Source organism: Rhincodon typus, chromosome 40, assembly GCF_021869965.1.
Source record: "Rhincodon typus isolate 14 chromosome 40, sRhiTyp1.1, whole genome shotgun sequence".
In the NCBI taxonomy this organism is placed as follows: domain Eukaryota; kingdom Metazoa; phylum Chordata; class Chondrichthyes; order Orectolobiformes; family Rhincodontidae; genus Rhincodon; species Rhincodon typus.
In genome coordinates this window covers 15,846,649-15,870,931 of record NC_063371.1, presented here as the reverse complement: position 1 = coordinate 15,870,931, position 24,283 = coordinate 15,846,649, and the positions used below count along the sequence as shown (strand labels likewise).

The 24,283-nt window shown below is 44.3% G+C and overlaps 1 protein-coding gene across 1 annotated transcript in view; it reads right to left on the bottom strand.

The window, feature by feature from the left end:
* The window catches only part of piwil2 (piwi-like RNA-mediated gene silencing 2), a 56,402-nt gene that overhangs the window by 11,492 nt on the left and 20,627 nt on the right, over positions 1-24,283 (bottom strand). The window contains exons 11-20 of the mRNA XM_048618523.1: positions 23,013-23,102; positions 21,579-21,719; positions 20,625-20,738; positions 16,811-16,999; positions 14,197-14,298; positions 12,672-12,788; positions 10,695-10,783; positions 5,060-5,165; positions 3,955-4,211; positions 400-507 (exon numbers count right to left, since the gene is read on the bottom strand). Coding sequence (XP_048474480.1) covers positions 400-507; positions 3,955-4,211; positions 5,060-5,165; positions 10,695-10,783; positions 12,672-12,788; positions 14,197-14,298; positions 16,811-16,999; positions 20,625-20,738; positions 21,579-21,719; positions 23,013-23,102 — 1,313 coding nt within the window. The remainder of the gene's footprint in view (positions 1-399; positions 508-3,954; positions 4,212-5,059; positions 5,166-10,694; positions 10,784-12,671; positions 12,789-14,196; positions 14,299-16,810; positions 17,000-20,624; positions 20,739-21,578; positions 21,720-23,012; positions 23,103-24,283) is intronic.

Genomic DNA, 24,283 nt, shown 5'->3' with positions numbered 1-24,283 from the left:
CTAACACATGCCCTCACCATACCTACCCAATGCTGACAACAGAAAGTCTAACAGCATCTATTGGGAAAAATGTTCAAGATAACAAAAAGTGGGTGGGAGTGTAGGTTTAAGTGAAAAATATTGTTGTTTCCTTCTGCAAACTGAATCAAATAGTTACATTTTATGACTGTAGCTATCCCACATGACACACGAAGGAAATCGATGAGCCAACACCACTGAAGGTAAATAGCAATTATGCCGCTGACCCATTGTGATCTCCAGCATTTGTTGTTTTCAGTAATAGTAATTGATTATTTTAAACACCATGAAAGAGTTAGTGTATGAGTTGAAAAGATCAGAGATCTTTTCAGAGAAAAGATCACCATTTTAAAATGCACTGCTCAGTTGCATACACCTTACCTCTGCATGTGGTCAGGGCTGAGCTTCAGACTGTTGTACACACAGATATAGTGTGTTGGGATTCCACAGCCTTGACGAATAGTATGAGCCAACAGGAAGAAGTCAGTCCTTCAAAACAGGGAAACCACAATGAGATCTGAGAGCAACCAAGTTCACATACACCCTGTTAAACACTCTGCAAAGACGATGGGAATGGACATGCAGTGAAGAACAAACATAGCACAACAAGGGTTATAATCAACAGTGTATCCAAACTAAAGGAGGGGAAACTTGTGATTGCTGTTGTCCAATTAGTTCATGAGTTCTCAGCGTGGGTCATAAGAGTACAGCTGAGACAGGAGAAGTGAAGTCTCAAAAAGGACTTTAAGATTTCAGCCTTATTTCCCAGATATACTGACTTAGTCGGTTACAAGGAATGAACTGTTGGATTCACGCCTGACAATTTTATCTTTGCTGGAAATGGACACTGTCAGAACTTGGATCCAGCATGAAATGGAACACAGCAGGTTTCTCCCATGGTACACAGCACAGGAGCACTGCTTTGACACATCAGAGTGCCGTTGATTCAACATCTGCTCCAATAGCAATGCTGTTGTTCAAATATTTCAGTTTCATTTTCTCAAGCTGTGCCTCTCACACCATTCACTGGTTTCGACTAGGTCTGACAGCAGATGGCTTAGCAAGCTAGATAGCTGCTCCCAGGGCAGGGCTGACAAAATCTCCAATCATCCACCAGATGTGAAGACAGTCCTGGGCTAACAGACCTTGAAATATCCAATTGTAAGTTTGGGCAAGAGCCCACTGGTAGGTAGTGTATTGCAGGTAGTATATTGGCATGGATAGAAGATTTGTTAACTAATAGAAGATAGACAGTTAAGATAAGAAGGGTATTTTCAGGACGGCAACCTTTATTTAGTGCCATAAGGGTCAGTGCTGGGGCCACAATTATTTACAACATACATTAATGCCTTTGATAAGGAAAGTGAATATCTACAGCCAGTTGACAAAAACAGATGGGAAGGCAAGTGGTGAGGAGGGCACAAGTGTCTGCAGACAATTTAAGTCAGTGTTCAAAAACTCGACAGGTGGAATAATGTGGGAAAACGTGAAATCATGTTATTTGGCAGGAACAGTAGAGGGGCTGAATATTATTTAAACAGAGAAAGACTGTAGAATGCTGAAATACAGAGGGATTTGGGAGCTCCCGTGCATAAATCACAAAAAAACTAGCATCCAAATTCAGCAGGTAATAGGGAAGGCAAATGAAATGTTGGCCTTTAGTTTTGGGAGTATACAAATAGGGACATTTTGCTTCAGCTATACAAAGCACTAGTCAGGACACAACTAGAACACAGAACAGATAGTAAGAACTGCCAGTGCTGGAGTCAGAGAAAACACAGTGTGGAGCTGGAGGAGCACAGCAGGCTAGGCAGCATCAGAGGAGCAGGAAAGTTGATGTTTTGGATAGGGACCCTTCTTCAGAAATGGGGGAGGGGGAAGGGAGCTCCGAAATAAAAGAGGTGGGGTGGGGCGGGGGAAGGTAGGTGGGATGGTGATAGGTGCGTGCAGGTAGGCAGTGGTGGGGTTGGTCAGTGAGGTGGGAGGAGCGGATAGGTGGGAGAGAAGAGGTACAGGTTGTGTCAGGTCAAGAAGGCGGGGATGAGAGGGAGGATTGGTCATGGGATGAGGCCAGGGGTGGGGAGATTTGGTCATGGGATGAGGCCAGGGGTGGGGAGATTTTGAAATTGGTAAAGTCCACATTGACACCACTGAGTTGTAGGCTCCCAAGGTGGAATATGAGGTGCTGCTCCTCCAGTTTCTGCGTGGTCATTGTGACACTGGAGGAGACCCAGGATGGACACGTCATCCAGGGAGTGCGGAGTTGAAATGGTTTACGAATGGACGATGTTGTCGTTTGTCGCGAACAGAGTGCAGGTGCTCTACAAAGTGGTCTCCGATGATCTCACCAATGTAGAGGAGACCACATCGGGAGCAGCAGATACAATAGACCACACTGACAGAAGTGCAAGTGAAACTCTCTCTGATGTGAAAGGTTTGTTTGGTGCCTTGGATGGAGGTGGGGGGGTGGGGAGTGTAGGGGCAGGTGTAGCACTTCCTGTGGTTGCAGATTGCGGTGCCGGGCATGGTGGGGCTAGTGGGGAGTGTGCAACGGTCAAGGGAGTCGCAGAGGGAGCAGTCCCTATGGAAGGCAGATAGGGGTGGAGAGGGAAATATATCTTTGGTTGTGGGGTCGGATTGCAGGTGGCGGAGAACGATACGTTGAATCTGGAGATTAGCTGGACTTTTCCCTGCAACTGCAGGAAGCGCTACACCAGCACCTTTCCCTGCAACCGCAGGAAGCACTACACCTGTCCCTACACTTGCCCCCTCACGTCCATCCAAGGCACCAAACTAACCTTTTACATCAGAGAGGGGTTGACCTGCACATCTGTCAATGTGGTCTATTGCATCCGCGGCTCACGATGTGGCCTCCTCTACATCGGGGAGACCAAGCGGAGGCTCTGAAACTGCTTTGTAGAGCACCTGCACTCTGTTCGGGGCAAACGACAACACCTTCCATTCGCAAACCACTTCAACTCCCCGTCCCACTCCCACTCCCTGGGTGACATGTCCATTTTGGGCCTTCTCCGGTGTCACAATGACGCCACCTGGAAACTGGAGGAGCAGCACCTCATATTCCACCTTGGGAGCCTACAACCCAATGTGGACTTTACCAGTTTCAAAATCTCCCCAGCCCTGTCCTCATCCCATGATCAACCCTCCCTCTCATCCTGCCTCCTTGACCTGACACAACCTGTCCACCTTCTCTCCAACCTATCCGCTCCTCCCACCTCACTGACCAACCCCATCTGCCTACCTGCACTCACCTATCACCATCCCACCTACTGTCCCCAGCCCCACCCCTCCCCACTCTATTTATTTTGGAGCTCCCTTCCTCCTCCTCCATTTCTGAAGAAGGGTCCCGACCTGAAACGTCAACTTTCCTGCTCCTCTGATGCTGCCTAGCCTATTGAGAACACAGAACAGGTTTAGCCCCTTTATCCAGGGAGACAGATGCTGTCACTGGAGGCAGTTCAAACAAGGTTCATTCAGCTGATCCTGGGTATAGAAGGACTGTCTTACGAGGACAGATTGTGTAGGATGGGCTCGTACTTGGAGTTCAGAAGCATGAGAGATATCCTTATTGAAACGTACAAGATTCACAAGGGACTTGACAGGCTACATGCAGAAAAGTTGTTTCCTCTTGTTGGAGGGTGTCGGATCAGAATAAGAGGTCACCTGTACAAGACAGATGAGGAGAAATTTCTTCTCAGTGTTAGTGAACTTGTGATTATTTTTAATTAAAAAAAAAAGAGGGCTGCAGAAGTTGGGTTATTAAGAATATTTAAGCTGACATAAATAGATTTTAATCAGTGAAAGAATCAGGGGTCATGGACAAAAGTCAGGAAAATTCAGTTGAAAATGGTCAAGCCGGATCTCAATGACTCGATGGGCTGAACGGCCTACTTTAACTCGTATGTCTTATAGTCTCACCATTCCCTGCTGGTGACAGTATGGTCCATCACAGTTCCAGGAGGTGGCACCTCAAGCCTGCCCGATGCTGCCTTTGCATACAGGTTGGTGCTGATCCTCTTCTGCACCACAATCACCATCATTTTTGGGTGATAGTCACTGAACACCTCAAAGCACTTTAGGAGCTGAGGAAGCTCATAGTCTGTCACAGTGTTGAGCTGGCCATCAGACACTCCATCGCGGTACACAGCAATTTTCTCAGGGAGACAGTGGTTTATCTGTACACAACAGTTAAGATACACTGACTCAGTGAAAACTTAGCATGAGACGTTCCAACAACTCACTGCTTATATCACCTAGTCAAGGCCACAAGCAGCAATCAAATACAGCCATGCACTTCAAACAAGCTCACACTCTGCCTAATTAACTCCTGGTTGAGCATGAGAGGGAGAAGAAAAAGTAGAAATGGAAACAAAACAAAGGGCAACTGTACACTGGAACTCTAACAACAACATAGAACAGGTGCCACGTCTTCTAATCTTTCCTAAGAGAACGCCTTGCAGCACTGCCAATTCTGAACACAGCAAAGGGAACATTGAACACTAGTATTGTTTCAGGTTGCGGGTCTTTCAGAATGATTTCCTCACTGTCCCATACTCTCTCCTTCTCCTGCCACAGGTGGGAGGGAGGGGAAGGATGGAGGTGGGGGGGGGGGGAGGGGAAAGAGAACGGTGGGAGGTACAGTGGAAGAAAGATGGGGGGGTGGAGAAGGAGTGAGACAGAGAAAAAAAAGAGGGAGAGACAGAGATAGACAGAAGGAAAGAAAGACAGATTTAGTTTTTGACACTAGAATCACTATGTTTACTGACAGAGTTGTCTATTGTCAGAGAAAGTGAAAAGAAATTCAGGTCAGAAGCAAGTTCTGCCTAGGAATCTGGGCAAGGAGTTGATGGTGAAAGAGGATACAAGCTACTGTCAAGTAGTTAATTTTCTTTGTTTTAAGTCTCTAATTAACACCAGCTTGACATCATACCTACTGCATGCAACCTCATCTGTAAAATTTTACCAAACACAGAATTACAGAAATGTGCACATAATGCTGACGTGTGATGCCTTTGCTGACTACCTCATAATATTTCTTCAGGGATGCCACCATACAAATCTTTAATCCATCAATGATTTCCTGATTGGCCATCTGAAATGCAACCTTCGAAAACCACTTGGTCATTGCCCTGGGGAAAGAAACATAGAATTAAACCAAAACACGCTCTCCTTGACCTCAGCTCTCAATTCAATTCCATGCTATTCGTGACGAGTGATTTATTCCGTTGCAATCTCATAACGCAGCATCATAGTTTCCAGTGTTGGGGAGAGGTGGTCTGGAGAAAGCTCCTGTTTTCCTCCTGCTACCTCATGATACAGTCTGGGATACACCCTCAAGCCAACTGCAAATCCAAATGGCCGAACAGGGTTAACAAGTGGGTTGAAGAATATACCATGTACCCGGAGAGAAAGGGAGCAGTGTTCTGGCAAGGAACATGCAGATTGGTGACTTCACCCAGCAACAACATGCAAAGTGGCGCTGAAATCCAACATCAAACTCCAATGTGCTGGTGTAGCCTTTGGAAGCTTGAGGAACACGTGTTCAAAGTTGGAAACCTCAAACCCAGCACCAAGTGCACGATCTATAAAACATCTGTGGTCCCTACCCTCCTATATACATCAGAAATATGCAGCATGTACAGTAGGCACCTCAAATTCCTGGAGAGGATTCACCAGTGCTGCCTTCTCAAAATTCCACAAATCCCATGACAGGATAGGTATACCAACATGACCATCCTCTCCCAGGCCAACATTCCCAGTATCAAGACATCAGTCATGCACAACCAGCTGCGATGGGCAGACCACTTCGTTCCCCAAGCCTGACACAAGACTCCCAACCACCCCACCATAGTGAAAGCAAGCCATTCTTGACCCTGAGGGACTGCTGCAAAGGCACTGTGTCAACGCCTCTGATATCATGAAATGGCAGAGGAGTAGCAGGGCTGTGTTCAGGCTCTTGCCTGGATCTCATCTGCTCCTGCATGTTTTCTCTTTTCTTTTCCTTTGTCTACTCTGCTCCTTTTTTTTCTTTTATTCTTCCTTTTCTTTGGAGCCTATTGCGGCAAGTCAGTTTTTGAAATTGACGTAGCGGTTAGAGCGGGCCGTGCGCGGAATGGCAGCTCCTCCCAGCGATCAGAAGTAGCAGTGGACACATCTCAGCGACTGGAGGCAGTGGTGGCAGCAGGGATGTCCTCCCGGCGTTTGGGGCTGGGGGCAGCAACGTCAATCAGAAGCAGCAGTGGACTTTAAGACAGTGGCACCAGCAAGGCAACAATTCAGAAGAGGGCAGCTGGAGTGGACCTCTTGGTAGGATAGCAGCGGCAGCCTGTTCTGGCAGCATAGCCAGGGACTCCTGGTTGCAGAGATAGAGTGTGGGTTCAGCACCGACATCAGCATCATTGGGCCCACCAGTAAATGGGTGGCACTTAAACAGTGGCAACTCCTATGTTGGTGGGTCCAGCACAGGCAGCGGTGAGGTGGAGGTGGTAGTGGTAGTGGTAGTGGGTGGGTGGTGGTTGGAGAATAGTGGCAGCACAGGCATCGTCGGTGAGTCAGCCCAGGGCTCACTTTTGCATATCTTTTATCTATTTTACTCTTAAACTATTCAAAATGCCACAGGATTGTGGCAATAGTTGAAGCTTTTCACTGTATTTTATTGTATTATTCACTCTAAAATGCAAGTGACAATATACTTAAAAACGTTTCAACTATTGATTAAGAATTGGTATTAGGTGAATGATAGACACTCATTCACCTTAAGTTGATAACACACTCCAGAAACCAGAGCTCATAACACAGGCTGACTCGCCAGTATTGGCAGAATGCTAGTGTTGGAAATACTTCCTTTCTGATGAGACATTGAATGACATTTCAAGCTGCTCTCCCTCAGGTGGAGACTCAAGATACAACGGCAGCATTTCACACAGCAAGGAAGATTTCACAGGTAGCTTTATCAATTCTTATTCCATAACTTTGATTATTGATACATGTTCATCATTGTCATGTTGCTGCTCACGCGACTTTGTCACTGCAGACTGGCAGCCACCTTTTTGAAGTTACAGCTATGGCAACACTTGACAAAATACTCCATTGGCTGTAAACACTTTGGGATGTCTCCAAGTTGTGAAAAGTACAAAAATGCAGGTCTACAATTCTGTTAACAGGAGTATACTGAAACAGTAACTGCCAAAAGCTAGTGAAGAAATGAGGGACTGAAAGTCTGATATGAAGGCTCATTTTAAGGCTCAAACAAAATTCCTGCATTATCCAATGTCTATATGAGATGCAGCAGGATTTTTACACTTGTCAGTTCAGATACTGACTGCTAGCAAGATGCTAATTTCCTGTTCCGGAGATACAACACTATCTTATGACATCCTGCATTACCTGGCCATCCAGGTGTACCACACACCTGGACTGGAGTAATCCAGAAGTCAATGGCACCTTCAGAGGGGCAGTTATTTGCTCAATTGCTCAAACCTGTGAATGAATAAAAACAAATCACCAAGGCTCTGTCAAGGATATGGGCTAAATGCAGGCAAATAGGATTAGTTTAGTTTGGGAAACATGGTCAACGTGGATGAATTGGACTGAAGGTCTGTTTCCATGCTGTATGGTTCCATAAATATATCAGTTTAGAAATTCAGGAACAATACCTTGAGCCAGAGAATGACCAGCAGACAGAACATTCTAAAACGTAAGTCAGTGCAACGATATGTTAAAGGGGAAGATAACCAAGTATGGGGGAAGGAAGGGATAACTGGTTCTGTTACTTGGGTTTGGTCAAGTCAGGTGGAAGGAGTGCACAATTTGGTGACTTAGTCCGTCAGTTTTAATTAGGTCCTGAACAACAGACAAAATTCAAGATGCAGGGAGGTTAAAGGGGATTTTCAGAGCCCAGTCAACTGAACGCCAGGTGGAGCACTCAAAACTACAAAATGTGAAGACGTCAGATTGGAAGAGCAGCGAGACTTTCAAAATTTACACAGTTGTACAGCGTTACAGTGACTAGTGAGGCCATGTTTTACACATGGGACACCTGAACTGTAGATTCATTATAGTGGAATTATCACTGGACTGTTAATCCAGAGACCCAGATGACGTGCTGGGGACCCAGGTTTGAATCCCACCACAGCAGATGGTGGAATTTGAATTCAATAAATAGCTGGAATTAAGGGTCTAATGATGGCCATAAATCCATTGTCGATTGTCGGGAAAAACCCACCTGGTTCACTAATGTCCTTTAGCGAAGGAAACTGCCATCCTTACCTGGTCTGGCCTACATGTGACTCCAGACCCACAGCAATGTGGTTGACTCTTAACTGCCCTCTGGACAATTAGGGATGGGCAATAAATGCTGGTCCTAGCCAGTGATGCCCTCATTCCATGAATGAATAAAGAAAAAAAAAAGACTGCTCAAACATCTCAGCCTCAATGAAAAGATCGCTTTAGTCGTGCTGTTGATGTAAAGTATGGAAGATGTTGGAAGTCAGATAGAAAGTCAAATGGAAATTTTCAACAGGTCACACAGCCATTACAGAGACAGAGAAAAGCTTAAAGCTTGAAACACTAACTATCTGAATGGCAATAGGTTGGGAAAGGGGAAGGTGCAACAAAGCTTTGGTGTCCCTTGTCACCAGTCATTGAAAGTAAGTATCCAGGTGCAGCAAGCAATGGAGGAGGAAATTTGGCCTTCATAGTGAGAGGCTTTGAGTACATGCAGCAAGTCATCCCTGCTCAATTGTTCAGGGTCATGGTGAGACCATTCATAGAGTATTGTGTGCACTTTGGTCTCCTTATCTGAGTATCTTCTAGCTAAAGAGGAAGTGCAATGAAGAGTTACCAGGCTGATTCCTGGGATGGCAGGACTAATGAATGAAAAAAGACTAGAGTGGTGAGGACTATATTCACTGGAGTTTAGAAGAATGAAAGGGGGTTTTATACAAACCTATAAAATTCTAACAGGACTGGTCAGAGCAAGCACCGGAAGCATGCTCCTCGTGACAAGGGAGTCCAGAAACAGGGGGCTCATTCTAAGGATACGGAGAAGGCCATTTAGTACTGAGACGAGGAGCAACGTCTTCACCCAAAGAATGGTAAGCCTGTGGAATACTCTACTACAGAAAGTGCTTGAAGCTGAAACACGGGATGTTTTTGAGAAGGGTTAAATATAGTTCTTTGGGCTAAATGGATCAAAGGGTATGGGGCAAATGCAAGAAGAGGGTAGAGTTGGATGATCAGCCATGATCACATTGAATGGTGAAGCAGGCTCAAATGGGTGAATGGTTAACTGCCTCCTATTTTCTGCGTATTTATGTAATTCTGTTCCACTGCTCACATATGTTGCCTAATCGGAATATTTCCACTTCAGTATTGTTTTTCACGTTGTATCAAATTACCATCTCCTTCAGGCAAACCTGTCGCAACTCCAATGCACATATCTTAAGATTCTGACCTTCCCAGTTTCATTTATCAGAGAAAATGAAAGCACATCCACATGAGAGGGAGAGAGAAAGACGATCATTTTCATTATTTGCTTAACTGGAAAAGAAGTAGCAAGTTGAAAGTTGCTTTCCATCATGCTACTAAATTTAAACCGAGTCTTCCCAATGTTGTGGGTCACACGAAGCTACCTGAACAGTCTACTGACATGCAACTGGTCACACTGCAGCTCTGCACCCTGAAAGTCACAGTGCTTTTTGACTGAATATTTCTGTAATATCTCCCCACCTTCTTACCAGAAAACAAAGGGTGTAAGCTCCAGGGTTTTGCTGTTGGTGTATCAATCAGAGCATCAGAAACGTTTCACTCACCCAATTCCCAATTCACAAATTATCAGATCACCAACACTGCAGGTGGTTGGAAACCTCGATATAAAGATCTGCTGTGGCCTTGCAGCCCTCTTATACCTGCTGGGTGAGATCAATGACCTTGGGCTCTTCCTTACTGATTGCAAAGCCAGCGAGTGGGCAGTGTGTGAAGTGATACTCTTAGAGGAACAGAACAATCCCCTGCAAAAAGTACTATTTAAAGCACTCACACACACTCTCTCCGCCACCCGCGCCCACACTCATACTCACTCGCACACGCATCCCCCTCCTCGCTCCCCCGCACACGCACACACTCCCACCCACCCCACCCCAACACACACACACGCATTTTCAGATTTTGAATTGCTGATACATTCTATTTTGTTCAAAAAGCACACAATTTGTAGAGAAGTCAATGTTGCACTTTAAAAATTCGTACTTTGGAAATAAAACCAGTCTGACTCCAAGGTGATACACAGCCATATTCTAAACAAGGCCTCACACCTGAAATGCACTGTCTTACCTGAGATGTCACCTCTGATATAGGGATAAAACCTTTAGTTATCTCAGGGTACTGACTTCAAAGAAATTCTGGGATTTGCATATTAATCAAATGAAAGCTGCATCTCCTTTCTAACTGATTAAAGATTTAACAGCTGTCTTAGGTTTGTTCAATACATTCACATCAGTTCTATGACCTTTTGCTTATAAATTCTGCGTCTGATGCCACCTCTCTCACTAACACCTGAAGGAGCAAGACTCCGAAAGCTTGTGTTTTCAAATAAACCTGTTGGACTATCATTTGGTGTTGTGATTTTTGACCTTGACCAATAAGCAGCATAGACTTACTTATTCATGCTGGCAACAAATCCAACAACAGACTGCTTCCCCCTGACAGGGTCGTGGTACACATCCATTCCTATCACCATCAGCTGTTTCTGAAACAGGGCAGACAAAGAGCTAAGCATAATGCACATACAAATACTTAATACTTGTACTTATCTAGGCAAAGCTGAGCGCTATACATTACACCAGATCAGTTAGAGATCATTACGGAATGAGGATTATCTACCCCAGGCAAATAATATATATATATTTACTCAGTAGTTTTACGAAGAGTCAATTTAGACCGTCAAGCCTGTTCCACCTCTCAGTAATATCCTGGCTTGTCTGCAAACCAAATACATAATGTGGCTCTTCATACCTTTGGTTAGCAAAAAATTCTACGATGGGTTTTCAAATTAACCATTGTTTGAGCACCAATTGCAGTCCATAGAAGACAATTCCATATTCACCCTCTTTCTACACTCACTTCCCACACCTGAAAGGTTCAATTTATCTTTAATTAAACAAAGCACTGTGGGTGCCGGAAATCTGAAATAGAGACACAAAATATGGGCGGCACGGTGGCTCAGCAATTAGCAGTGCTGCCTCACAGTACTAGGGAGCCGTGTCTGCGTGGGTTTCCTCCAGGTGCTCTAGTTTCCTTCTACAGTCCAAAGATGTGCAGGTTAGTTGGATTGGCCATGCTAAATTGCCAATTGAAGTCCCCAGGCAACAAAACACTTGCACACTTGGAGATGTTTATTCTGAAATTATCAAGTGTCATGCAGACTGTAGTTTCAGACATTAAATTGACAGACAATGAGCAGCTTCAAGTGTCTACACTCCCTGGATAAAAAAAAAAACAACTGCAGTCAAGGTGGAACATCTTCTGCTGCCACCTAGATTTACTCACTAAAAATCTGCTAAATTTGCAGGCACAATTTGCAAGCCAGAGAACTTGTCACTGCACTCCGTTACTAAGTTATTCATGTCTTTTTATAGAAGCTTTCATCAACTGTTTTTCACATGGGACTATTAATGTGGAAGGATGGTCACAGTTAGCTGGACGGTTGCTTTGCAATTCAGTGTGATGCGAACAGCATTAGCTGAGGTTATTATGAAGGACTCTCCTTCTCAATCTCTCTCCTCACCTGAAGCATGGTGACCCTGAAGTAAAACTCTAGTGAGAGCAGCTCAGTGGTCTGGAAACTAGACCTTTATCGTGTCACTGAGTTATACAGCATACTGCATGAGAAGTTACATTTTGCAAATAAAACCTCAGGATGACTTCTATGTGGAAAGTTTCATTCAATACCCTTAACCAAAACCAGTCACATAAGCTAACAGGGAGTCATACTGACCCTACATTAGGTAGAGCTCCCTCCATTTCTTTGACAATGTCCTGGAATATGTTTTATGCATCTGAGGATGGGTAGGAGACTTGCTTAAACACGTCATTCAAAGAACAGAACCTCCTACACCACATTACTCCCTTAACAAAGCTGAACCTCAGCCTTCATTTTATGCTCGCATCTTAGAACAGAGACCTGATCCCTCAACTTTAGAATCCCTATAGTGTGGAAGCAGGCCATTCAGCCTCGAGTCCACACCAGCCCTCTGGACAGCATCCAGCCAGACCAACCCCCCCAACCAAATCCTGTAACCCTGTGCATCCCTGGACACTATGGGCAATTGAGCATGGCCAATCGATCTAACCCATACACGTTTGGACTATGGGAGGAAACCGGAGCATGCAGAGGAAACCCACAGAGACATGGGGAGAGCACGCAAGCTCCACACTGTCATCTGAGGCTAGAATCGAACCCAGGTCCCTGGCACTGAGGCAGCAGTGCTACCCACTGTGCCATTGTTCCACAAAACAAACACAGTCCTCCCAACAGCGTGGCTGATACCTGCTGCTGGTCTGTACAACAGCTCTGAAACCAAATGTACCAAGTAGATGGTGACAAATGAGCCTGGAGGCAAGATCCATATACTCACCAGTGGTATGTCCACACCCCACAGCTCTCCACCCAACTTGCAATTTATCTGCAGCAGGATCTTTTGGCAGATGCTTCTCATCCTAACAGTCTGAGAGACTGTCCTCACATTAATCACCTGGAGAGATCCAAGTTAGCATATGTTACTGATCAAATTATCAATGCCACGATAAATCCCTATCCTGCTCCTGTCATGCACTGGATTATCTGAACATAGATAAAGAGAAAATCAGACAGACAATTCTCTGAATGCCCAACTGGATTAAATGTCAAGCAAAAGCATGACATGTGTGCATTTCCCACAACTCTAAATTCTTGGGAACCCATTGACCAGACATTGATTAAAATATTTCAAAGGAACTGAACTGAGTGGTCAATGTATCCTGAATTATCCCATTTTACCCCCTTCACTGTCCCCCAAACCCGGTTTCCTCGAAGTGCAAGAACAAGTCCATAAATTGACCAGGTCCAATTTATCACTGGATCAGGTAACAGTCGATGTCCCTGAGTATTGGTTAATTTGACAGAAAATAGGAACCCAGACAAAAATAAAATTACTGCAGATGCTTGTAATAAAAACACAAAGCACTGGAACAGTCAGCAGCTGTGAAGATAGAAACAAAGTCAACATTTCACCCCTAGGACTTCATTTCAGAACTGGAAGAGGAAAATCTAAGGCCTCAGAAAAATGACCTGGAGACTCGCTTTTGGCAGATGATTACAATATTGAGGATTAAGTCACCATCATTATTATTATTACCACTGATATCCCTCTCCAATATTGCCACTGCTCATTATCCATTCACACAATCACCTGACTTACATTTGCCCATATTAAACACCTCTGCCCTAGATCCTTGGTCTATCCCAATCCTTCAACATTTCCTCAGTTTGCTCCTAGTTGCTCATGTCATTTCCCCTTCAGTATAATGTACTAATTCCTACTTCCACTTCCAACACATTTCTTAGGCACAGAACCAAGGAGACCAAATAAAGTGAAATTGGACAACAGCTAATCGAATCAGTGTTAAGGACTAAATATTCTCATCCCAGTCATCTTCATACATTTAAACACAACTGCCCAGTAAAAAAAGGGGGGCGCGGTTTGATGGACTGGCAGTATAATGTTCTGGGGACCCAGGTTCGAGTCCCGCCATGGCAAATGGTGGAATTTCAATTCAACTAAAAGAAAATCTGGAATTAAAAGTCTAGAGATAACCATAAATCCATTGTCAATTGTCAGGAAAACTCATCTGGTTCACGAATGTCCTTTTGGAAGGAAACTGCCGTGCGTACCTGTTCTGGCCTACATGGGATTCCAGACCCACAGCGATGTGGTTCACTCTTAACTGCCTTCTAGGCAACAAATGCTATCTAGCCAGCAACACCCACAGCCCTTGAATGAATCTAAAAAATGGCTAAAACTCCCCTCTGGCACAATCGTGAATAAGTGTAGTGCACTAACACCACCGAGATTAAGCTTTCAGAAAGTGGCTCTCATGGTCTTCCAGGAGCTGAACCCTTACCTGCGAGGAGACAGGAGATTGCACACAGCAGAGTTTCTTAATGGCATGATACAGGTCATCACGGTTGCCTGTCACTATGCATACCACAAGCTTCACTGAACCCTGTGAATACGAAGCACAAGCATGGCGTTTTAACAGGTCAAACATGTCACACCATGTTAGATTTAATTGAATTGTTCCACCTTTAGTAAAGTTCTGTGCTGAGAGCCAACAATTCCAAGTGATAAAAGACATCAGCACCTAGAGTCACCAGTGAGCAGTGCCAGATCCACTAACAGTGTGGATGTTACAAAAATTAACTTCCTCTACTCAGTCCCAAATTGTGTTCACCCATGTCCCCAAAGACATCTCCACTTCTTGCTAAGAAAGGAAGAAGGAAAAAAGAAATAATTTGTAGTTGCTTGTGTTTTCCACATTCCCAAAGCCATCACTTAAATGCAATTCACGTCTTTTAAATTGGATTTAGTGCCACAGAGGCAGAAAGGGTAACTTCAGCAGCACAATCTCATAAACAGTAAAGAGATAAATGCGTAGCACATCTGTTTGAGGTTTTCTAAGAAAATTAATCAGTCATGGGAGATGGGGATCATTGCTACGCTATCATTTATTGCTCACCACTTGAGGATACCCTTCCCAGACTGCTTCACTGTGACACCAATTACGAGAACTGACTGAGGATGTGACTGGTAAAGTTGATGAGGGGAGCCAGTTAATGCTGCATATTTGGACTAATGGGATACCTTGGGATCAGTACCGGGACCTCGGCTTTTCACAAATTTGTTAATGATTAAGGCAGAAGAACTAAATGAATAACTCAAAATTTGCAGGTAACAAAGCTGGGTGACAGAGTGAGATGTGAGGAGGATAGAGATGTTGCACTGTGAGTTGGACAAGTTCAGCGAGTGGGTAATGCATAGCAGATGCAGGAAAATATGGTTAAATGAGAGGGTATCCACTTTGGTTGAAAAAATAGGAAGGCAGACTGAATGCTGTAAATTGAGAGAGGGGAATGTTCAACGAGATCTGGGTATCCTCATATCTAAGTGACTAGAAGCTAGCGTGCAGAGCAGGCAATACAGAAGATAAACTGAATGTTAGCCTTTCTAGCGAGAGGATTCGGTATGGGAACAAATATGTCTTGCTGAAATTAAAAAGGCAATGGTGAGGCCACACCTGGAATATTGTGGGCAGTTTTGGTCTCGTTATCCAAAGAAGGATGTTCTTACTATAGAGGGAGTGCAGTGCAGGTTTAGCAAATTGTTTCCTGGGATGGCAGGACTGACATACAAGGAGAGATTAGAGTTTGAGTTGGTTATGATTTTAAATGGCCTACTCCTGTTCCGACTTTCTATGTTTTCTAATAGAAATTGGTGGGGAGTGACCTTCTTGAAGCACGCAAAAGGGACATTTTCTTAAATGCCATTGAGGAAACAGACAATTCTTCTAGAAAGGGTTCTTTGATAACCACTTGACAGAGTAGACAGGGCCTCTGCACATCCATAACATCAATAGGATAGTTAAGGCAGCATATGGGATATTTGCTTTCATCAGTCACGGCAGACAGTAGAGAGCAAGAAGGTAATATTGGAGTTGTACATAGCATTGGTTAGGCCACAGCTGGACTACTGTGTGCAGTTCTGGTCACCTCACTACAGGAAAGACGTGACAGCACTCAACAGGGTAAAGAGGAGGTTCACCAGGATATTTCCTGGCTTGGAGAAAATGAGCTATAAGCAGAGTCTAGGTAGTCTTGGATTGTTTCCTTTAGAGCAGCACAGAGGGAGGGGGGAGCATGATTGAGGTGAATAAGATTAATGGGTATGAACAGGTGGAATAGAGAGCAGCTGTTCCCTTTGGTTTAGGGGTCAAATCACAAGGGTTTTAGGCTAAGGAATAGGAGATTCAGAGGAGATCTGATTAAAAAATTTTCACCTACAGGGTGGTGGGAATCTGGAATGCACTGCCTGGGGAGTTAGTGGAGGTCGAAAAGCTTAACATTTAGAATACAAAATTTGATAGAGCACTTAATATATCACAACACTCAGGGATATGGGACAACCTGGCATTATTTCAACTCCATGTTCCATGCTGCTTTCATGTTCCCAGGAGTAGGTTAAGGGAATTGGCAACTCCAAGTTAAACATAATTAAAAATGGACTTGGTACCAACCAAATTATTCAGGTGATTGGAGGAAGATATTGGGAGATGTCAGAGGTAGGTTCTTTACACAGAGAGTGGTGGGCGTGTGGAATGCGCTGCCGGCAATGGCAGGGTATTGGGATTAGTGTGCCTTTAGCGGTAGGCATGTCGGTACAGGCACGATGGCTGCAGGCTTTTTCCGTGCTCTATCACCCTTGTAAAGCTGCATTGCTTTTCAAAGTCTTCAGGAATCAAATAAAGGGAAGAGGTCAGCAATTTAGTATTGGAAAAGCCAAATAAGCAGCCAGGCTGCTACGAGACAGCCATGTCAAGCTCCATAGTGCATTCAGCAAACCATTCTCTACCACTACATACATCCAGTACAATTCAGCACTACACATACTAGTAGATTTTGAAGTTAAGAATTATATTTTCCCCAGCTGATACATAGAAGGGCAAGTAGCCTGGAACATACATTACTCCCCAGGTAGGATTGGAGAGTTCGGACATAGGTCTGGGTGCGATCGTCCTTCAGCTCGATGTATGCAGGCTGCTGGAAGGTCATTCCAATGGGTTCTGCCACCTTTGACATGAAGCTGACTAGATCCTTGGCATGTGTTGCACTTTGCTTGGTGTACAAGAGAGCCCAGCAGTGTAGCATGGCCTGTGCTCAAAGCAAGGAAGTACACATTTAAAATCAATACAAACACTCCAGAAAGAAAACTTTTCTTGGCCGTTCTCAAGCTTTCTCATAAAACAGATAATCTATCTCCATGTTGGTGAAGCTGTGAAAGCTTTCTGGGTAGTCAAGTCCTTCAAGCTTCCTCAATGCTTTTTTATTTCCTTTCAGTCTTAATTAGGCCAGCATTGACACAAAGGCAAGCACTCACACTTCTCAATAACAAGGCCTTGGATTCCAGTCCCACCGCAGAGACTACTGCAAGAGCAGAGAAAATTCACGCTGCTGCGTCCTGGCACATATTTAACTCTCAACCAGCTTCTTACGACCTGTATGTCTGTCTAATATCACACTGCTGTCTGTCAGGGTTGATTTTGCATGATTTGGCTGCTACTGCTAAATCACAGCAGTGACTTCTGGCTGTGAAGCTCTTTGGTCATTGCGAGGCTGTGAAAGGCCCGACGAAATTCAGTCGTTTCAAAAAAAAAAAAATCTACCACACTGCCCCTCAATTCCGAGTCCTGGCATTATTTCAACTCCATGTTCCATGCTGCTTTCATGTTCCCAGGAGTAGGTTAAGGGAATTGGCAACTCCAAGTTAAACATAATTAAAAATGGACTTGATACCAACCAAATTATTCAGGTGATTGGAGGAAGGTATTGGGAGATGTCAGAGGTAGGTTCTTTACACAGAGAGTGGTGGGTGTGTGGAATGCGCTGCCGGCAATGGTAGTGGAGTCAGATACTTTAGACTTTTAAGTGACTCTTGGAGAGGCACATGGAGGATAGTAAAATGTAGGGTACGCAGGGTAGACTGATCTGAGTAGCATAACAGGTCGGCCTGAGATGTTGTGCCGAAGGGCCTGTATTGTGCTGTACTGTTCTATGTTCTAAACAACAGTAAAATACACACAGAAAAACAGAAGAACTGCAGATGCTGGAAATCAGAAACAAAAACAAATTGCTGGAAAAATTCAGCAGGTCTGACAGCACCTATGGATAGAAATCAGAGTTAACCTTTCAGATCCAATGACGCTTCTTCAGATTCTGAAGAAGGGTCTAGGCCTGAAACGTCAGCCTTCCTGCTCCTCTGATGCTATTTGGCCTGCTGTGTTCATCCAGCTCTACAGCTTGTTATCTCAGATTCTCCAGCATCTGCAGTTCCTACCATCTCGGAAATACACACAGGTGTGGTTCAGGCCAGATCATCTTAAAACTCATTCTCAGCATCAAGACCGCTTACTTCTGCACACTAAAAGAGATGGAAGATTTTAAAGACCAGGTATATGACTTTGATAAAGCCTAAGCCCAGACCAAGTTGTTAATACAGGAAAAGCTGGCAAGCCTTTACACTCGAGTAATGAGTTTGTACTCAGGAATTCTGTAATGACAACACTTGCGAAACAGCGACTGAGCCAGAAACTACATCATAGAACATAGAACATACAACAGTACAGGCCCTTTGGCCCACGATGTCGTACCGATCTATTATCCTACTAAGATCAATCTACCCTGCATACCCTACATTTTACTATCCTCCATGCCCCTATCCAAGAGTCAGTTAAAAGTCTCTCAAGTATCTGACTCCACTACCACTGCCGGCAGCGCATTCCACACACCCACCATTCTCTGTGTGAAGAACCTACCTCTGACATCTCCCCTATACCTTCCTCCAATCACCTTAAAATTACGCCCCCTCATAACAGTCATTTCCGCCCTGGGAAAAAGTCTCTCACTATCCACTCTATCTATGCCTCTCATCATCTTGCACACCTCTATCAAGTCACCTCTCATCCTTCTTTGCTCCAATGAAAAAAACCCTAGCTCCCTCAACCTTTCCTCATAAGACCTGCTCTCCGGTCCAGGCAGCATTCCGGTAAATCTCCTCTGCACCCTCTCTAAAGCTTCCACATCTTTCCTAGAATGAGGTGACCAGAACTGAACACAATACTCCAAGTGTGGTCTCACCAGAGTTGTATAGAACTACAGCATAACCTCTTAAACTCCATTCCCCTGCAATGAAAGCCAACACACCACACGCCTTCTTTACAACCGTATCAACTCTGAGGGATCGATCGACGTGGACCCCAAGATCCCTCTGTTTCTCAACACTGCTGGGAATCCTGCCATTAACCCTGTATTCTGCATTCAAATTCGACCTTCCAAAATGAATCACTTCACGCTTTTCTGCATTGATTTCCATCTGCCACTTCTTTGCCCAGCTCTGCATCCTGTCAATGTCCCATTGCAACCTACAACAGCCCTCCACGCTGTCCACAGCTCCACCAACCTTCGTGTCATCGGCAAACTTCCTAACCCACCCTTCCACTTCCTCATCCAAGTCATTCATAAAGATCACAAAGAGCAGAGGTCCCAGAACAGATCCCTGCAGAACACCACTGGTCACCGAGCTCCAGGCTGAATATTTTCCACCTGCTACCACCCTCTGTCTTCTATTGGACAGTCAATTCTGTATCCAGACAGCCAAATTTCCCAAAATCCCATGCCTCTTTACATTCTGAATGAGCCTACCATAGGAAACCTTATCAAATGCCTTGCTAAATTCCATATACACCACATCCACTGCTCTACCTTCATCGATGTGTTTTGTCACATCCTCAAAGAATTCAATAAGGATTGTGAGGCATGACCTGCCCCTCACAAAGCCATGCTGTCCATTTCTAATCAAACTGTGCTTTTCCAAATAATCATAAATACTATCTTTCAGAATCCTCTTCAATAATTTGCATACCACAGAAGAAAGACTGACCGGTCTGTAATTTCCAGGGTTATCCCTATTTCCTTGCACGAACAAGGGAATGACATTTGCCACCCTCCAAACTTCTGGTACTACTCCAGTGGACAGTGAGAATGCAAAGATCATTGCCAAAGGGGCAGCCAACCTCTTCCCTCGCTTCCCGTAGTAACCTTGGGTATATTCCGTCTGGCTCAGGGGACTTATTTATCCTCATGTTTTACAAAATTTCTAGCACATCCTTCTTCCTAACATCAACCTGTTCGAGCATATCTGCCTGTTTCATGCTATCCTCACAAACATCAAGGTCCCTCTCACTGGTGAATACTGAAGCAAAGTATTCAAAGGATACATCATGTACAATATGACATTGGATTGATGCATGAAGCAAATGTGTGAAGGGATTCTATGATTGGAAAGGTGACGAGGATTTAATGCATGCACTAAGAACAAAACCAACAGGAAACAGGAAGGCTTAACTGCCTAATTCCAACCTTTAAGATCTTCATACATGACAATGGAATCAAATGCATCAATAAATCTGATCTTCGTAGGATTGTTACAATACAGAATGAGACCATTCGGCCCATTGTGTCTGCACCAGTTCTCCAAGTAAGCATTAGTTCTAATATCCTGTCCTTTCCCCACAGTTCCGCACATCAGTTCTCGTAACACAATCATCTAATTCTTTCTTGAATTGCCTCAAGAGAACCTGCCCCCTGCCATATTTCGTGCACCATATTTCAGACCGCAACTACTCACTGTGTGAAATAATTTATTCTCACATGTGACCAACAGAGTTCCATCTGACAGCGGGAATGTCAGATTGCTGCACGGATCCTCAAGTCTGCTTACCGCTGATATCACTTTCTCCCGCGCAACCTCTCTCGACCAGTTAACATCAGTCCCACTTGGAAACGATTTGTACCGTACTATGATCTTTTCTGGAGGTAAAATTCTTCCTTCCGTCTATTAAAGATAATTTGGCCAAGGGGGAAGAAAGGCAAAGAGTTACTGTAAATAATCCACACAGGCTTGTGATTTGAAGACATGGTTTATTTCATGACGTGCAACAAACAGCTGGTTCATTTTGCTAACTATTCACCCTGTTCAATATTCCATTTGAAATATATGAAGTGCCTTTTCTACTCACGTTCTCTTGCCTTCTTCTTTTAAAGGTATTAGCTGTGACCCAAGGCAAAGCAGTCACATCTCATGTACTGTGCACAAACGTCATTCTAAAGGGTGAAGCTTTAACGTCAGCACCAAGAGAGTGCTGCATTGTCAGAGGTGCTAGCTTCTGGATGAAATATGGCCCTATCTGATCTTTCACATGGACGTTAAAAGATTCAATGGGATCAAGCTGTGAGAATATCATCTAACACATTCTTGACATTGTAACAACAACTAAACTGCAAGAGTATTTGATTGGCTGTCAAGTGCTTCCTGAAGACTGCCAGGGCATGCACTGTTCTGTAGTAACAGGGACAAGCTGGAAAAACAACTTGCTGCCAGGCTCCACTAAGACCCAGAATATGAAAATGATGGCTGAATTTCCATTCTTGGCTTTCTGTGGCTAATTACCGAGCTCATCCCAGTGTAAATTGGTAACTGCACACAGGTGCTTTGCAAAGTAACACAAAGAAACTCAATGCATTTTCTTGGCCCTGCATTAGCATCACCAGGCAGATGGGTTCCTTCTCCACATGGGGCATATGGCCAGCCCACATTTGTTGCAACATGCCTCTCCCACTCCAACGTTTCAGATTGGCAAGCTACTTCTGTACAGGGTAGAACACAAATACCTGCCTTATAAATATCTTCATCTATGACAAGCCCCCAATGTGCCAGTTCTTCTTGGACAATGGCATTTTTCTTGATGTTGTCCAGCAATTTTCGTAAAGCCATATGGTGTTGTTCTGGAGTCAGGTTGATCTGCACAGCCAGGTCCTACAAGTTCAAACCAAAACCAATCAGATTTACAACTGGAACCATAACCTCTAACTTTGATGACCGTCAGTCAAGGGTCAGTTGTGGCACTCCCACCTTAAACAGAAGCTGATCAAGGATTCTAATCCCACTCAAAAGAAGGATGACGCTACCAGTGCAATTCAGGAGGAGTGCTGCTTACTGCAGATACATTGTCCCAATGAGTACCAATTGCTCTCAATCACAGTGAAAGACTGCACATATACACACTCCATTGACACATTTGCATCATTGACCTCATACAGGATAGACCGGATAGGGCATATCTTTATTCTCAAAAGGATATTTATGAATCAGTTGCCGTTTTGTGACAAATGATCACAAAGACACCAATTTGTGAATGATTTTTCACTAATCTTCCTCAAGACATTTCTAGGTTATTAGTCTACACAACATAACTCACTAGGCAACAGTACCCTACATATTGCAGCAACACTTAGCGAGTCCATCCATTTTCACCAGAATTAAGTGGATATGTTCAAACTCATATCTCAAGCTCAACCTTTCTCTAATTTATTTTATCAGCATGACATGGCAACAGTGGTCCCTGGGCATCACTCTCATGACCAAGTTATAAATATAGACCCACAGCCTTCCTTGCACTTGCAGAAACCAAGACTCCTTTACCCAGACTCTTGCATACCTCAAAAATGAGAACCAGTCTCTCTCCCTCCATCTCCCTTTGAGTAACAGATGGGTTTTCATACCTTAGGTTTAAGATACCCCACTCACCGCCTCCAGCTGGTGTGCTGCCAAACAGTTTGCTATTTCACCCAGGTTCCTCAAAAGGAACGGCAAGGGAGCCTCAAGAGGTTTTCAACGTTTTTGAAGGATTTTAAGTTGACAGAGAAAAACTGTTTCCAATGGCAGGAGAAAAATTACAGAAGAACGTGAGTTTGGTTTAAAACCAATGTTTAACATGATCTGGAATACATTGCCTGAACAGATGGTGGCAGCTGATTCAATTCTAACTTTGATGTCAGAATTGACTCTGCACTTGAACCTGAAAATTGTAAAGCTGTGGATAAATCAGGGGATTGAGATGAATTGGATAGATCTTTCAGGGACCTACATGAAACAATGGGCTCAACAGCCTCTACATTCTACAATGAAGGAAATGTTTGCATCTTACGGTCACTGCAAGCCACACATCAGTACGTGCCCACAACATGGAGTGACTTCAGTTGGTTACTATTGTACTCCATACAATAACATACCCAAGTGAAACAATCGATCAGCAGAATTGTTACTTGCCCTCATTGCACGGAAATCCTTCCTCATCTGATCAGGGATCCCAGTCATGAAAGACAGCTCAGGTACAAGGAGGATCTCACTTTGGATAGGCTGTGGGAAAAAATATGCACAGGTTAAATTTATGAACACAGTTTTCATGTTGAGATCAGCTTACCCACAAAACAAATCTGTCCCCATTTCTACACTTTGTGGGGTATTTCAGTGAACAGGCAAACACATGATGCAAATAGACAAGGCACAGAAATTTATCCCCATTTGTGACATACACTACACTTCAGCAAAGATGTTGAATATTCCAGTGGGAGCAAAGTTGGGTTAAAAAAGATGGTTCCTGCGTTAAGTAATTGCAAAAAGTGACAGAAACCGAGCTAGAGCACAGGAAGTAAGAGGGGAAACTTAGCACAGTTATTAAAAAACAAAAAATTATTCTTAAAGAGTAAATAAGGAAAAGGTGTTACCAACAGGAAGAGAGTTAGTAACCAGAGGACACAGATTTAAGGAATATCATTAAAGCAGCACGGTAACTTTCCATCCAACCTATCTCCCTCCAAACTGACTGCACTCCGTGCACTTAGATCTAACCCTGACTTAGTCATTAAGCCTGCCGATAAGGGTGGTGCTGTTGTAGTCTGGCATACTGACCTCTATATTGCAGAGGCTGAGCGCCAACTCTCAGATACCACCTCCTACCTTCCCCTGGACCATGACCCCACTGTGGCACATCAGGCCATTGTATCCACTACGGTAACTGATCTCATTTCATCCGGTGATCTCCTCTCCTCCGCTTCCAAGCTAATAGTCCCCCAACCCCGCACAGCTCGCTTCTACCTCCTGCCAAAAATCCACAAACAGGACTGACCGCGCAGACCCACTGTTTCAGCCTGCTCGTGCCCCACAGAACTCATCTCTTCCTACCTTGACTCAGTCTTCTCCCCTCGGTACAATCCCTACCCACGTACATCCATGATTCCTCTGACGCCTTACGTCGGTTTCAAAACTTCCAGTTTACCGGTTCCAGCCACCTCCTCTTTACCGTGGACGCGCAATCCCTTTACACGTCCATTCCCCACCAGGAGCATCTTAGGCTCTCCGCTTCTTCGTGGAGCAAAGAACTGAATCATCCCCACCACCGCCCTCCTCCGCTTGGCCGAGCTTGTCCTCGCCCTCAAAAACTTCTCTTTCAACTCCTTTCATTTTCTTCAGGTAAGAGGGGTTGCCAAGGGTACCCGCATGGGCCCTAGTTAGGCCTGTCTCTTCATGGGGTATGTGGA